The 17,631-nt window shown below is 28.8% G+C and overlaps 1 protein-coding gene across 2 annotated transcripts in view; it reads left to right on the top strand.

Moving 5' to 3' along the window:
• LOC122510796 (LIM domain only protein 3-like) overlaps window positions 1-17,631 on the top strand; it is a 235,980-nt gene that overhangs the window by 144,972 nt on the left and 73,377 nt on the right. For both annotated transcript variants that reach the window (XM_043625698.1, XM_043625695.1), the window contains exons 2-3: window positions 4,107-4,218; window positions 10,401-10,664. In XM_043625698.1, coding sequence (XP_043481633.1) covers window positions 4,130-4,218; window positions 10,401-10,664 — 353 coding nt within the window. In that variant the 5' untranslated portion in view covers window positions 4,107-4,129. The remainder of the gene's footprint in view (window positions 1-4,106; window positions 4,219-10,400; window positions 10,665-17,631) is intronic.

The raw sequence follows: 17,631 nt of genomic DNA, 5'->3' as shown, positions 1-17,631 counted from the left end.
AAGATCCATCTTAGAAACCAATGCATTTTAAGATGTTTTTGATAACTTTTTTGAAACAACTTAGAAGTGACTACAATAGTATTTTAAAATAAGATGCCTTCTTTTTACAGTATAGTGTTAAATAATGACAAATTATAAATTCATCTGTGCAGTACTCACATTACGTTAATATTAAAATTGAATAATATTGTGTTAAATTAGTACAACTAATAACTAGAGCTAAATAGTGATAAATTCATTGAATTAGTATACTAGAATAAATTATTTCCAAATGATGCTAAATTAATACCTAAAGTATTACGAAATAATTCTTAATTTGTACAACTTTTAATTGAGTAATTTAGTGATCATTGTTAAACTTGTACCTCGACTTGAACTTATATTAAATGTTTTGGTATTAGTACTAAAACATAATTTAGCACTAACTTAATTAAATTTTTTTTTTTTTGCTTAGGGAATTTTGGGAAATCTGCCTACAGATACCTTGGATTCCGCACTTTAAGGTTATGTGGGGTTGGTAAAATGAAACAAAAGGAAATATTAAAAAAAAGATAAATAAATAAATGTTATAATAAATTTAATAAACTGGCGACCTACTACCAGCCCGACCCACTAAAACCCGTAACCCTTCTTCTGGAGCCCTTTACCCTCCCTCGGAACTGTCGTAAGACTTTAGCCTTCGAGGGTGGCGCTCCAACTCTGTCGCTAATGCAACTTTCTGCAACTTAATTAAAATTGTTTTTCTGCTTATAATTTCAGCAAATTTTGTTAAATTATTAGTATTTTTCGCTATTGGTGCTAAATAATAATTGGTGGTAAATTATAATTTAACATTAATACTAATTCATTTAATTTAAAACTGCTTAGTGCAAGTTCAATACTCCTTTACACTACTGTAAGAATTATACATTATGCAAATTAGCTTTATAATAATAAATCAAAAATAATATTAATATTTCTATAAAGAAAAATTCTGTTCTTTCAATATTTTTTATTCCGAGTGGACGATGAGTTTAATAAGCAATAATGTATTATAATTATTGTTCGCAACTATACATAGATAGACACACATATATACACTTTATACATCGTGCAGACAAAATTCTAAGTGTAAACACACTCTGTTAGAGATAACGCGCTCTGTAAACTAATTAAGCGTCAAGTTTTCCGTTTGATTTCAAGGCGAAATACCAAGAGATAGGCATACATTTAATTTCGTTTTCTCGAAAAGACTGGCGATAAAGTTTAAATTAAGCTCGTAGGATATCGGGGTAGTAATTTATTCGCCCACGACGATCCATTAATTTTAACATTCTGCTTCACTGCTGCTGCTATGCAACTTAATAATAAGAGTCTTATAAAGAAAAAAAGTTATGAAAAAAAATATTACTTATACCCATCATCATTATAAGGTTATAAGTACCCAATGGAAAATAGCCATTAGTCTACCATTGGTGCATTAATGGCCCAATATTGGAAGCCATTGGTTTTCTTTAGGTTTATTATTGGCACCCAATAATGGACCACTAATGGTAAAATCGTGGGATGTCTACGCCGATGCCAATAATTGGCAACCATTATTGGCACATTATTGGCTGCCATTAAAAAACCAATAATAAAAAAAAAAATTTTTTTATTAAATTTTATTAAATAATAAATTTATTTATTTAATAATTATTTTATTTATTATTATTATTATTATTATTATTATTATTAAAAATAATAATTTTTTTAATTAATTATTTTATAGAAATGGTTATTATTTTCTATCACATCGAAATGTGAATAACCCTTTCGTTAAGAGTCTAAAAATTATTTACCTCACATCCATCAGTGCAAAAATAGGAGAGGACGGGCAGAATAAAATTCCACAAATATTCGTGAGAATGCTGCCTCCTTATATACTTTTCAAGTTTCATGTTAGTTGCGAGAGAGTTTGAAACAACACCTCCTACGGAGCGTTGAGCGAACTACATACAATTACTTACCGACGCTGCAGAAATTATCATGTAGTAAGTATGTAGTTCGCTCAACGCCCCATAGGAGGTGTTGCTTAAAACTCTCTGGGAACTAACATGAAACTTGAAAAGAATATAAGGAGTTTGGTTTTAACCGTTCCCAAGTACAGTTCTCAAGCATCAATTTAAGTGAGGATTTACCTCACAATGTCTATAGTTCTCTAATTTTGACTTATTTCTATTTTTAAAGTGTCTAACTTCAAGTATTCGGAGGAAATGATTCTAAACTGACTTTTTTTTAACTTAAACTCATATTTGCAATAGTATAAATATTTAATTCACATCTTTACCTCTCAACACGTGTTTATCAGCCGCCATAGATTTATATAGTTTACCGAATTCCGTTTGACGCCATTTCTTTTTGTTCACATTAACCAATTTCATGGGCACTTTTGATTCTTAATTCTTATTCTTCTAAGTGTTTGTTCTGACAGTTGGCTAAGCCTCAAGTCATTTAAGAAGAAGAAGAAGAAAAGAATATAAGGAGGCAGCATTCTCACGAATATTTGTAGAATTTTATTCTGCCCGTCCTCTCCTATTTTTGCACTGATGGATGTGAGGTAAATAATTTTTAGACTCTGAACGAAAGGGTTATTCATATTTTGATGTGATAGAAAATAATAACCATTTCTATAAAATAATTAATTAAAAAAATTAATATTTTTAATAATAATAAATAATAATAATAATAAATAAAATAATTATTAAATAAATAAATTTATTATTCAATAAAATTTAATAAAAAAATTTTTTTTTTATTATTGGTTTTTTAATGGCAGCTAATAATGTGCCAATAATGGTTTGCCAATTATTGGCATCGGGGTGGACATCCCACGATTTTACCATTAGTGGTCCATTATTGGGTGCCAATAATGGGACAATAATGGAATGGTGGCTCCCATTATTGGGCCATTAATGCGCCATAGTGGTTTTTTTCCCATTGGGTATTCTCGTCAATAATTGCTTTATGAGGCTCACAAATATTGCCTGAATATAATACAATGTAAATAATTATATAATATAATAATATATTAAGTAATAAATAGTATAATAAAAAATGTAATATATTCGTCTAAGGACCATTTTTGTTCCATTTGGAAAGTCCCTCTATCGTTTGTGTCTTTCTTAAAACGTCTTTTGGACGATTCCATTTGATTTACTGGTTAAGTTTCTAATTATTATCGAAGCCGGAAACGGGCCGTCGAGATTTAACGTGAAATTACGAGATTCTTTCCTGTAACTGACATAGTCGATTAGTACGGTTTGCCATGTCCGGTCATTAATTAACTAAAAAGAAAAAAAAACTAATGGCAAATATGACGGAATCACAAAAAAGAAAGAAAAAAAATTAAAAGATTTTACTAATTACCTATCGTATCGTGTTTATTTTAATCTGAAAACTGATTCATTTGCAATGAAAAATAATGTAATAGGAAAAAAATAATTCAATTAGGTTCTTTGATTAATTAGTGTATTTTATTTCCTTTTTGTATTCGTGTGTTTGAAATTAAATTTATAAATTGATTCTTGATTTATTTAATGTACACGGAAATTAATTACTTTAATTAAATAATAATTAATTATTTAATTATAATAAAAAGCAGAATAATTAAATAATTAATTTTTAAACATAGTAGGTAATTAAGTAAATATTAATAATTAAATTAATTAAATTAAATGAATAATAATTGAATTAAATAGAAAAATAATAAATGAATTTAATAGTAAATACTAATAATTAAATAAATAAATGTGCGTGAATTAAATTTATTGATTAATTTTGTATTTATTATCAAATACCAGATAGAAATCAACTACTGCAATCATTAATTGGATTAAACAATTAATTTACTTAAAGTTAACTTAGTGTAATAAAATATTAGGATTTTTAATTTATGTAAAATACTTATTTATTTAACAATTACAAGGATAACAAATTTTTATTAAATAATTTAAAAAAAATAAATACAATGGTTTTTAGTTTAGAGTGCAGAATTTTCAGTGAATAGAAAAAATTTAATTAAAAGAAAAATTAATTCTTGAAATAAAGTTAATTTTTGTTGATTTCTTTTTCATTCATTGTTTTAGGGGACGAAATAGCTCAGATCACGATGACTATGGATGTGAGCAAGTCGGAGACTAACAAAAATGGTTCCACTCAGCACGAGTGCGCCGGCTGTGGAAAAACAATCACAGAAAGGTAGGCACTTTTTCCACTTTAATGAATAAAAGATTTACACAATTTTATTTTAAAATGTAATTTACTAAAAACAATTGCTACTTCTATATTTATCCAAAATATATATACAACGTGGATCAATATAATGGGTAAAACAAAAATGAAAAAAGTGGACGAATTCTAATGAAATAAATCAGTAATCGTTAAAAGGAATGAATAAATAAATTATGATAATCATAGATAATACAGGCCCGCATGGTTTTTTCGATTTTTATTTTCGGAGTAGTTTCCATAATGAATTTTCATCCAATGAAAATATTTGTATACAGTAAGAAAAGCTATCCGTCAGTCATAGGAAAGTATGGGAATCGCATAAGTCTGTCTCACTCCCACTCATGGGATATGACTGACGTGGTAGGTTTTCGTACTGTATATATATTTGTATATCCATATTTGAAAATATGTTCCAATGAACATATTTTCTACACAGGTATTAGAGTTAAGCTTACAAACTAATTTTAATTAAACAAATTTTTTTTTCCTGTTTAACCTAACGTGCTAGAGACTTACATTTCTTAAATTAACAAAATCGAGTAGAATAAAAAAACATAGAAAACTTTAAATGTTCTTTGAAAATTTATATTCAATTATAATTTCCTGAGACTATTTTTATAATTTTTATAATTTTCATTAATTTAATTTTTATTAACTAACAAAGTTTTTTCTAATTAAAAAGTTTGTTTTATTTATATACCTACACTGTAAAAAATAATTATTGTTTTAAGTTTGACTTCTACTGAAACATCTTACTTTATTCCAAATATTGACTAAATTTCTGATTAGAAAACTGATTTTGAGATCTAAAATTGCTTTATTTTTATTTTAAGTCCCAAAATGAGTTGAATTTAAGGCTATGTCCAAGTTGTGAAATGTAAACAAACCAAAAGGTCACTACATCAGCACTAAAAACGCAATTTTGTGACATCCAATTCTCCCACAAAAAATAACATTTTTACACTTTCTTTACGAAAATGGTAAATTAGAGTATCAAAGTTTCCAAAAAAATCATTTTTGACTATGAGCAATAAAAAGCAATTCGTAAAATAACTAGTTAAAATGACCTGTATACCAGCATTTTTGACGCGTCGCGAAAAATAAACTGTTTGAGTATATCAACCGCACTGACGATGAAGAAGTTCCATGTCAGCGATTGGACCTTCAACATGTGGAAGGGTAAATTTTTTCCTTTCCTCCTTAAAATTACAAGAGAAAGGGTAAAAACTTCTTCATCGTCCGTGCGGTTGATATAGTCAAACAGTTTATTTTTTCGCGAAGTGAACTCTGTTGCTCGCTGCGCGTGCGCAGACCGTACTAAGGTCGCAATGACATTGCCATGCAAAAAGGCACATTTTTTTTTTGACTGAAACTCAGTGGTTTTCTCATTTTTTCAGTTATTCAAAGTTTAGTAACCAAATTCGATACTTTAGTTCGCCATTTCCATAAAGAAAATGTGAATTTATATTTATTTACGCAAATGGGAACAGCGAAAAAATGCCCCATTATAGACCGAATAGTGAAGCATTTTTTCGCGGTTCCCATTTGCGTAAATAAATATAAATTCACATTTTCTTTATGGAAATGGCGAACTAAAGTATCGAATTTGGTAACTACACCTTGCATAGCTGAAAAAAATGAGAAAATAACTAAGTTTCAGTAGAAAACAAAATGTGCATTTTCGCATGGTGCTGTCAATGCATTCTTAGTTTTGGTTTTGAATGATACTCAGTGGTTTTCTCATTTTTTCAGTTATTCAAAGTTTAGTAACCAAATTCGATACTTTAGTTCGCCATTTCCATAAAGAAAATGTGAATTTATATTCATTTACGCAAATGCGAACAGCGAAAAAATGCCCCATTATAGACCGAATAGTGAAGCATTTTTTCGCGGTTCCCATTTGCGTAAATAAATATAAATTCACATTTTCTTTATGGAAATGGCGAACTAAAGTATCGAATTTGGTTACTAAACTTTGAATAACTGAAAAAATGAGAAAACCACTGAGTTTCAGTCAAAAAAAAAATGTGCCTTTTTGCATGGCAATGTCATTGCGACCTTGGTACGGTCTGCGCACGCGCAGCGAGCAACAGAGTTCACGTCGCGAAAAATTAAACTGTTTGACTATATCAACCGCACGGACGATGAAGAAGTTTTTACCCTTTCTCTTGTAATTTCAAGGAGGAAAGGGAAAAATTTCCCTTTCCACATGTTGAAGGTCCAATCGCTGACATGAGACTTCTTCATCGTCAGTGCGGTTGATATACTCAAACAGTTTATTTTTCGCGACGCGTCAAAAATGCCATTTTACAGCTCATTATAATTAGTTATTTTACTAATTGATTTTTATTGCTTATATTCAAAAATGATTTTTTTGGAAACTTTGATACTCTAATTTTCCATTTTCGTAAAGAAAGTGTAAAAATGTTATTTTTTGTGGGAGAATTGGCTGTCGCAAAATTGCGTTTTTAGTGCTGGTGTAGTAACCTTTTGGTTTGTTTACATTTCACAACTTGGACATAGCCTTAAGGAAAAACAGGTTTAAACTAAAAGTAGTTTAATAATTCGTTTTCACAGTGTATTCTTAAAACTAAATATAAATTTTTTAACTTCATTTACGCGGTTTTAGTGACTTATACTATAAATTTTTGTACATTACCGTGCAATAAACTAATTTTTAAAACAATTTAATTTGTGAGTCGAGACATTTTATTTCATCAAAATGTACTTCGGACCTTTTTAAAAACACTTTAATACAAATGTCTTAAACCGATTAACATTTATTTTTAAAAGCATAGTTGAGGAAGAAGTTTTCAAAACTTGAAAATTTCTTATTTTCTTATTTTGAGAAACTGAAACAAATGACTTTCCTAACATAACCACTACAGTTAATTTTAAAATAAAAATTTATAATAATTTATTTACATACAATGTTTTAAATGTTTTTATATAAATATTATCATAATTAAGTGATTTAAAGGTTTTGGTAATTTTTTCTTATAAAAAACAAAAAAATTATGTCATCTTGGTTATTTTAAAAAGTTTTTAAATTGAAAATTCGTTGTTAATAAATTTATTTCTTTAAATTGACAGTGACTGGTCGATTTTTGTAGTCTATACAATATTTTTATGTTTATATCCATTTTTTTTAATATTGGATTTATCAGCTTTTGAAAATTTGCTCCTCAATTTATGTTTTGCAACTAATTTAAAATTTAAAAATATTAAATAAAATGCAAAATATGTTATATCAGTTTCTGTACGAAATATCAAAAATCTATTTAAGAATTTTTTTTGCAAAGTAATGTAATTACACTTTAATATTATGTAAATACTTTTGATGATTTGGTTAGAAATACATATAAAATTTTACCATAAAATTGATCATTCTTCATTTTATCAGTATTTTGAAAGTTTACAACTTTCTTGGAGAAAAGCCAATCCATTCCAAATTCTTGGGATATGCAGATTGAAGCATTTTCTGCTTGCTGTTAAAATTTCTCGTTGGGTTTCGCACTACTTTTCGAAATAAATGTTTATTTTGAAAGTTAACGTCAAGTAATTTTGTCTAACTTGAAGTTAGTTTGCGACTTTTCATAGAAATCAAAGTCAAAATAATCAAAATATTTTAACCTTCTTTTTTGTTATCCGTAAATTGAAATTTCCATGGAATTGACACTCTACCGAATTTTTTTCAAATCTAATTTGAAACTTGTTTTTAATTTTTTTCATAAAATAAAAATTAAAAAAATGTTAAACAAATAAATATATTTTAAGTAAGACGACATGAGAACAAATCTTTTATCTGTTTTACTAAAAATACTGTTTTTGACGATTTTCTTGTCATTTTTTCACTTTTTTAGGAGGTGTTTATTACTTAATAATAACAGTTAATGAACTGTATAAATTTTTTTCTAACTGTCAAGGGTTACAGAAGAAGGGAAGCATATGTTTTTTTTTCTTTGTTGAATCGTAAATTGTAGTAATTAATCGTTTTATTCAATTTCGTAGGTGCGGGCAAGATGGGGTAGGGGAGAGTGGGGCAAGACGGGGTTCACAAATTAAGCAAAAAAAAAGAGAAATAAGAGAAGTTAAGAAAACTACTAAAATCAAGACTGAATAAAATAAGAGTGACCAAAAAGAAAAAAGCTTGTCAGGTTAAATCATCAATTAGCGATGGTAAAGTGGAAAATACACCTTGTCTCTATTGTAATGGTTATTATTTAGACTCAAATGAAGGCTTTTGTTTTTAAGAAACAGATGGCCTTTGTACGACTTTTTTACGAAAGACTGATTCCCAAAGATGATAATTAAAAATAATAATAAAGTATATATTCGATAATTTTCGTTTTTTTACGCTTTAAACCTTAAGTACCCCGTCTTGCCCCACTCTCCCCTATATTTGAAATTCATTTGTATACTTTTTTGAACTGACAAGAAAGTTGATTTATTTTGACTTTGATTTTTATCGAAAGTTGAAAACCAATTTTAAGTTAGCCAACATGTCGTTAACCTGCCAAATAAACATTTATTTTGCATGAATTTATTTCAAAAAGAAGTGCAAAACCCAACGAGAATAATATGTATCTGAATAATATCGCCATTGCATAAATATGCAAAAATATTCTCCCAAAGTTTTAAAGGTTTTTAAAAAGGTCAAAAGTACTTTATTAAAATGGTTTGACCCTGAATGTTTTTAAACTTAATATAAAATGATCATACTAGAAAAGTTAAAAAAACAGCCCAACGGGAAGTTGCCAATGTTAACGATTGGTTCAATAATGGGCCATGCTTGGTGCCCAATGGTTTTTTCTTGGCAAAACAATTGGCAACCATCATTGGACCACCAATGGTTTAAACTTGGGATGATCACGCTACTGCCAATGATCGGTAGCCAAGCATCGGGCCAATATTAGTTGCCAAGGAATTGCCAAGGAAACAAAATAGATTTTCAAAAGCTTGATTTTTTATTGGCAGCCAACAAAAAACCAAGGTTTTAAAAATTGGTTTTTTTTAATTATTAATTAAAATTTATTTTTAAAAAATATATTTTTCAAAAATTTATTTTTTAAAAATATATATTTTTTTAAATTAATAGAACATATTAATTTAATTTGTCACCTCTGGTGAAACAAAGATGAAAGACTGATAAATTCCCTCACTTTATATCTTACAGTGGAGGGATAACTGTGAATGTCTTTGCGAGAGAGGAGCAGGTACTTATATAGAGCCAGTGAAACAGGTCACAAGCGAGAAAAAATCACTAGCATGCACTCTGGCGGCGCTTGTCGGAACTGTTTTCTGGCGCGCATGCATATCCTGACGTTATCGACACAGCGCTTGGCAACCAACGTTGCGCCACTTCCGACAAGCGCCGCCAGAGTGCATGCTAGTGATTTCTTCTCGCTTGTGACCTGTTTCACTGGCTCTATATAAGTACCTGCTCCTCTCTCGCAAAGACATTCACAGTTATCCCTCCACTGTAAAATATAAAGTGAGGGAATTTATCAGTCTTTCATCTTTGTTTTACCAGAGGTGACAAATTAAATTAATATGTTCTATTAATTTAAAAAAATATATATTTTTGAAAAATATATTTTTTTAAAATTAATTTTTGAAAAATATATTTTTTGAAAATAAATTTTAATTAATAATTAAAAAAAATCAATTTTCAAAACCTTGGTTTTTTGTTGGCTGCCAATAAAAAATCAAGCTTTTAAAAATCGATTTTGTTTTCTTGGCAATTCCTTGGCAACTAATATTGGCCCGATGCTTGGCTACCGATCATTGGCAGTAGCGTGATCATCCCAAGTTTAAACCATTGGTGGTCCAATGATGGTTGCCATTAATGTTCCAATGATGGAACGGAGTTCGCCAAGCATGGCCCATTATTGAACCAATCGTTTACTTCCCATTGGGAGTTGATAATTTTATTTCAAAAGATAGACAGCGTCACAGTTTTTCTAAGGATATCAAATTAAGACTCAATCTGATATTGTTTTTCTGTCTCAATTTGACATTCTTAAAAAAAGTCAAAAAACGTCGCAAAAACAAGTCAAAATTAAAAGTTAAATTTCTCTGCTAAATTTGTTTAGTGAGGAATGCACTTTTAACGAAATTGATAAAAGAACCTACTTACTTTGACGTAGGTACTTGCTGAAAGCCCTGGACCGTTTTTGGCACGAGGACTGTTTAAAATGTGGTTGTTGCGATTGCCGATTGGGAGAGGTTGGCTCGACATTATACACGAAAGCCGATTTAATTCTTTGCAAAAGGGACTATCTGAGGTTATTTGGAAGTACGGGACATTGTTCGGCATGCAACAAACCAATACCAGCATTCGAAATGGTGATGCGAGCAAGAACGAATGTCTACCATTTGGAATGTTTCGCGTGTCAACAGTGTTATCAACGGTGAGTCTTGAGAAACTATTTTTATACGTCTCTATTTACATGTATAAATATATATTTAGGATTTAAGAATTGTTTATTATTATACGTTTTGTAGAAAAAATTTATATCTCCTCTGCTTCATGATCTTCCAGCACGTTTCTTTTCCAACTATATATACGTATACGATAAAGCATAAAAACGACCACAATAAAAGGAATTCTTGAACCAATATTAGTCGTTCATTTTTATAACCCCTCGATATTTTGGTCTAATCAAGGGAAGCTTCTGATAAAATTCCCTCTTGTGCAGTTTAGGTTTTCAGGTTAATTTGCAGGTGGCTTAGTAAGATAATGTACTTTATTAAATTAGAATTGTTAAATAAAGAAAAGAGAAATAATTTATATAATATGCTGGATGTAAAAAAATCATCAGAAACTGAAAATATTTTATAGGTATTCTCTATTCGATTTTGCATACTCAATACTATACTCTTTATCGTTAACATACGTAACGGACAGAATACTGCAATCAATGTTCAGTTAATGACAACAAACCTCGGATAATGACTTTTCGACTTTTGGTAAAAAATGCTATTTATTTTGATTTCCATAATATGAAAATAACTATAATCAAACCTTTTCCTATATAGTATCTAACATTTATTTACAAATCTTTCAGAGCATAAAACAAACTTTAGTCACAAAAAATAAAATTATCATTCATTAAAATGAATTTTTAAAAAATTAGTTTTTAATATATTTAAAAAAAATTTTATTTAAGTTGGACTTTTTTAAAATTATTTTTAATAAATTTTGGCAATAAAAAATTTGTCACAGGTCAGAAGAATCAGGGAATTTTAGAAGAATTATAGTAGAAATTTTTAGAAACTATTAAGTTTCAAAATTCTGAATAATTCATTTTTTCGAAAAATTTCAATGAGATTTTTTTCGAAATTATAGTTGAATTTTCGAATATTTAATTGAAAAATTTTCGAATAAACGAAATTTTGTAAAATTAAATTGTAAACAATTGAATTTTAGACGTATATTAAGTTTACCTTCTTTTTCTTAATTCTTATATATATTTTTTTAAATTATTAAAAATCATGGATTTGTATATAAAATTTTCAAATAAAAATTTTAGAAAATAATTAAATTTTGGAAAAGTTTCAGTATATTAATTTTTAGAAATAATTCAATTTCAGAAGGTTTCAACTTAATAATTTTTGAAAATTTGAATTGATGCAGAAGTTAAAATATTTAAGGGGAGGTTTCATCAATATTTTATGTTGGTGAAGTTTACAAAGTTTATAATCAACGATTTAGAAGAAAAAGTATTTTTATATTTATATTTTTATATAAAAAATGATTTGCATAATTTTTCGATTAGGGCAAATGTGGGTATTATCGAGGAATTTTGTATACGTCATACATCCAAGTGGTTTAAAAATTATAAATAAATGTATATGGCTTTGTTTTTTTTTAAATGAATATTTAAGCTTTCTTTTCTTTAAAAAAAAATTGCCAATGTTATAAAAAATAGTTTTAATCGTTAAATAAATGATTAAATAGAAGACTCCTTTGCTTGTAATTTCGCGGGACTTGTAATGGCTTGAGGGTATTTTCGCGTGTCAAATATCGCGGATGAGTGTATTATCGCGTGGTAAATATCGCGGATAATTTATTTATTGCTTTTTGGATTTTTGTAATAGTTACTTAATTAAAATGTAGTAAATGTAAAAAATTAAAAGGAATAATAATATAGTTTTTAAAAATATAAATATAAATATCGCAAGAACTTGAATTAAAGAAAATTTTAAGCATTATAATAAATGGACGAATTCAATAGTAAACTAGTATCACAAGAAGAAAGATACTTGGTTTTATTATAATAACTTAATTAGTCTCAGAATATAAAATAATACTCTGATAAAATATTCTAAAGCAATTATTATCAAATATTTCTAACGTATAGTCAATTCTCATTTGACACTTTTGCTCCTTTTTTATAGCTATTAAAATTTTTTTCCTTAAATATACAGATCTCACTTACTTTAATTTTTTTATCTTTTCCATTACTCTTTATTTTCTTGCTTGTATTTTGTAACTGTTATAAGATATACTAAAATTCTGAACGTTCAAATAAACGAAATTTTTATTGTGTCTAAATGTGTTTAACAGTTACTGTGCAAAGTGGAAAAACAATGTTAATTCAACATTTATTTAGTTGAAAATTAATTTTTTTTATACACATACAAAGTACTTTTATTAAAATATAAATTAAAACAAGCAAAAATAATATCGGCTATAATTTCAACGTTTTAAACTTTAGAGACACACTGCTAACCTTACTTTCAAGGGTTATGATAGGAGCCGCGAAAATACCCACATGTTAAAAAAAAGATGTCTCCATTATCGTGACTGTAAATATTTAATAAAAATCAATTTTTTTTATGAAGAATAACAATAAATTTACCAAAATATAAAAAAAGAATCATCTCTTAGAGTTTTATAGAACATAAAAACAATAATTTTTGACACCACTGTAGAGTTGAATCTCAAACCAAGGTGAGCCATTTTGAACTTTTTTCAGACAACAAATTTTAAAACATTTTTAATAAATTGATTAATAGAAAAACAATCAAAAATATGATGCATATTATAATGTCTTAGTTGTCAGGTTCAAGGAGTGATTTTTTAGTGTCAAAAATTTTTTATATTATTTGAAATATTCATTAAAATATAAAATACCGCGATAATACCCACACCCGCGATAATACCCACTTTTACCCTATTAATTTGAAAAAAAAAATTTGTAAATAAATAATTTTGTTATTTTTATCAGGAAAAATATTTTTTTTCGCTCAATTGTTGATCATAAACGTTGTGAACTTCACCGCAGAGATATTTTTAACTATATCAAGAAAATAATTTAAATATTCCATACAATAGTTTTTGAATTAATTAATTTTTTGAATTATGTACAGAAATTTTTTTAAATAAGTTTTTGTAACCAAAAAAAAATTGCCGAATGAAACAATGAATATTTATTATTTTTAAAACGTTTGAAAAAAAATTGTTTTTAAGTTGAAAATGCTAAAAAATATTATTGTTTGAATTTTTTATTTGAAAATTCTTTTTTTATCTAACTTATATCAGATCATAATTTTTTAAATAAAAGATAAGAAATATAAAAAATTTATGATAGGTAAAATTATAATTTCAAATAAGTTATTAATGTAAACAAATAAATCTTTAAATAAAAAATTAAAGAATAATGATACTTTTTAGAATTTTTAGCCTAAAAACAGATTTTTTTTCCGAAAAAATTTCAAACTACAAAATTACATATACCTTTAGATTTCAAAATTTATCAATAAAAATAAAAATTCAAAAGAAGTCAAAATTTTTTCCAACCTTTTATAATAATATATAATAATACTATAATTATTATATTTTAATAATATTAATATAATATTATTATTATAATAATAAAGCCATTGAGTTTCTCTCAAAATAACGATAAAAACACTTTTTTCATTAAAAGTAATAAAATTTGTGTATGCCCGTGTGGAAAAGTGGTGTTGGCCCACGCCGGGGGCCCGCATGGATCGCCCACATCCATGAGGGGCCCACGTATGTGATCCAGGCGAGGCCCCTCGTGGAGACGACATGCTGATCGATGAGGGCGCCCTCATGTGAGTTTTATATTTTTTTAAAAGTACCATTAAATATTTGTTAAAAACGTGTTTTTCATTGTTTAAAATCATTATAAACATTAATTTTTTTTGTAAAAAAATTTTTTGTTTGGACTTAGAAATTTTTGCTGGTAAATGATGTGGGCGATCCATGCGGGCCCCCTGTGTGGCCCTCATGGATTTGCCCACATGGATAAGCCCTCGTCGGCCCCTGCCGGGGGCCCTCACGTCGTGTGGGCTTGATGGGGGCTTTTTCCACACGGGTGTTTGAAATTAAAATAAAAAATTTTAATATCTGTGTACCTATTTAAATATTTATTTAATAAGATTATTAAAATTTTGAATAATTAAGTGTAGAAATTCTGAAAAAAATGCAGAACAATTATAATTTTTGTCAAATTCTATGGAAATTAATTTTTTGCTTTGGAGAATTTCCTTAAAATTTTTTAAAAACAATCCTATTTTTGAAGAAAAATGTGGAAAATGCTTTAAAAATAACTCAAAATTAAAAATGTAGGAAAAGATAAAACATTTAATAGGATTTGCTTGAAACTCCGAAAAATTTAAGATCACTGATTATGAATCCGAAGATCATTTAAAACATTCAAAAATTTATAAGCCGTTTTGTGTGAGCGAATTTACCCTTAAATGAGAAAAAAAATTAAGAACAATGTCCAAAGTTATTGGAATAAATATTTAATATTGTTTTATCAATAACCCAGTAAAAAAAATTCGATACACGGACCGCGGAGTTCGTATACGAGCTCGGTAGCTAGTATGAGAAATATGAGAAAACTCTCATACGAGCCTTTTCCGTAATGAGAAGTGTATAGATGCTTGTATACGAGGTGACTTTTAAAGCATTTTTCTTAATATAACACTATTTCAAAGTAAATGTAGATAATAGAAATTAATTTTCAAAGTAAAACAAAGCTAAATTTATAAGAGAAATGAAGTTTAAGAAAAAGGATAATTTTATTCAAAAAATTTATTCACACTGAAAACAGGTTAGAATTTGATAATTCCTTGTTACTCTAACTAACCGACATTAGATATTTCTCGTATACGGTAAGCAGATTTTGTATTAAATTTAATTATTTTATATAAGAACATTTATATAATAAATAAATAATAATATATTATTAATTAGTAATGAAAAAAACTTATTTATTCTACCGCCAATACAAAATCGTGCTTACCGCATCCGAGAAATATCTAATATCGGTAAGTTAGAGTAACAAGGAATTATCAAATTCTAACCTTTTTTCAGTGTGAATAAATTTTTTGAACAAAATTAACCTTTTTTCTTAAAACTTAATTTCCTTTATAAATTTAGCTTTGTTTTACTTTGAAAATTCATTTCTATTATCTACCCGTGTAGAAATTTCGCTGGGGCCCTGATCAGGGCCGGATAGGGCCGACCTATTAGGGAATGAAACGCCGCGCCCGATCAGGGCCAGATCGGGGCGACAAGAAAATGTGGATTTCCTGATCAGGGCCACATCGGGCGCGGCGTTTCATTCCCTAATAGGTCGGCCCTATCCGGCCCTGATCAGGGCCCCAGCGAAATTTCTACACGGGTAGATAATAGAAATGAATTTTCAAAGTAAAACAAAGCTAAATTTATAAAGGAAATTAAGTTTTAAGAAAAAAGGTTAATTTTGTTCAAAAAATTTATTCACACTGAAAAAAGGTTAGAATTTGATAATTCCTTGTTACTCTAACTTACCGATATTAGATATTTCTCGGATGCGGTAAGCACGATTTTGTATTGGCGGTAGAATAAATAAGTTTTTTTCATTACTAATTAATAATATATTATTATTTATTTATTATATAAATGTTCTTATATAAAATAATTAAATTTAATACAAAATCTGCTTACCGTATACGAGAAATATCTAATGTCGGTTAGTTAGAGTAACAAGGAATTATCAAATTCTAACCTGTTTTCAGTGTGAATAAATTTTTTGAATAAAATTATCCTTTTTCTTAAACTTCATTTCTCTTATAAATTTAGCTTTGTTTTACTTTGAAAATTAATTTCTATTATCTACATTTACTTTTAAATAGTGTTATATTAAGAAAAATGCTTTAAAAGTCACCTCGTATACAAGCATCTATACACTTCTCATTACGGAAAAGGCTCGTATGAGAGTTTTCTCATATTTCTCATACGAGCTACCGAGCTCATATACGAACTCCGCGGTCCGTGTATCGAATTTTTTTTACTGGGAAGTAATTAGATTCAATCATTCAATTAAACGTACTCATAACCATACAAAATAAGGTCAAGTTTGAGTTTTGTGCTTTAACCATTGATTTTCACAAAAAATTCGTATCGTGTCCGTGTCGTGCTTTGACACGACACAAGGTACGCTTAGTAATTCGTGTCGTGCTATGACACGACACAAAGTTCACTTGATAATTCGTGTCCTGACACGACACGAAGTTCGCTTAGTAATTCGTGTCATGCCTTCACGGAGAGAAAAAAAAGAGAGCCGTTTGATTTGGCAAGAGAGCGCTGTTTTCCCTTTATAAAGCGCAGCAGTAGCGCCGCAAACGTCGAACGGTTATACTTTTTGTGGAGTATCGGTTCTCTTCTCCACACAAATAGAGCCGCTTACTTTTCAAAAAGTGTACCCGCTTTCCCCAAAAAGGAGAACCGTTCTCCCCTCGAGAGTAAAGGCCAACGCAGAATAGATCTGTAACCGGAACCGCAATCGTAACCGTAAGCGTAAGAATGAGTTAGAGAAGGATAAACAATATACATATCCTTCTTTAACTCATTCTTACGGTTACGCTTACGATTGCGGTTCCGGTTACAGATCTATTCTGCGTTGGCCTTAAGCAGCGTGCTTAACCTCAAGTTGAACGGCTGTTTCGCATTTAACGCAACCGCTCTACCGACAGATAGAGCTGCTTACTTTTTTTTCTCTCCGTGTTGGCACGACATAAAGTTCACTTGGCAATTCGTGTCGTGTCAAGTCACGACACAAATAACGCTTGCAAGATTCTACACAGTGTTTCATGTGTGTTCTTAAAACTTGTTTTGGCACGACACGAATTACCAGGCGCACTTTATGTCGTGCCTTGACACGACACGAATTACCAATCGAACTTTGTGTCGTGTCAGGACACGACACGAATTACCAGGCCTACTTTGTGTCGTGTCAAGGCACGACACGGACACGACACGAATTTTCGCGTCCGTGTCAGTCCCTGGCTTTAACCGTTTATAAATTATTTAAATTTCAGTTATAAGAGTACTATTATTAAAAAAAACTTGAA

Source organism: Leptopilina heterotoma, unplaced genomic scaffold (assembly GCF_015476425.1).
Source record: "Leptopilina heterotoma isolate Lh14 unplaced genomic scaffold, ASM1547642v1 Lhet_74, whole genome shotgun sequence".
Classification (NCBI taxonomy): domain Eukaryota; kingdom Metazoa; phylum Arthropoda; class Insecta; order Hymenoptera; family Figitidae; genus Leptopilina; species Leptopilina heterotoma.
This window is presented reverse-complemented; position numbering and strand designations above follow the sequence as displayed.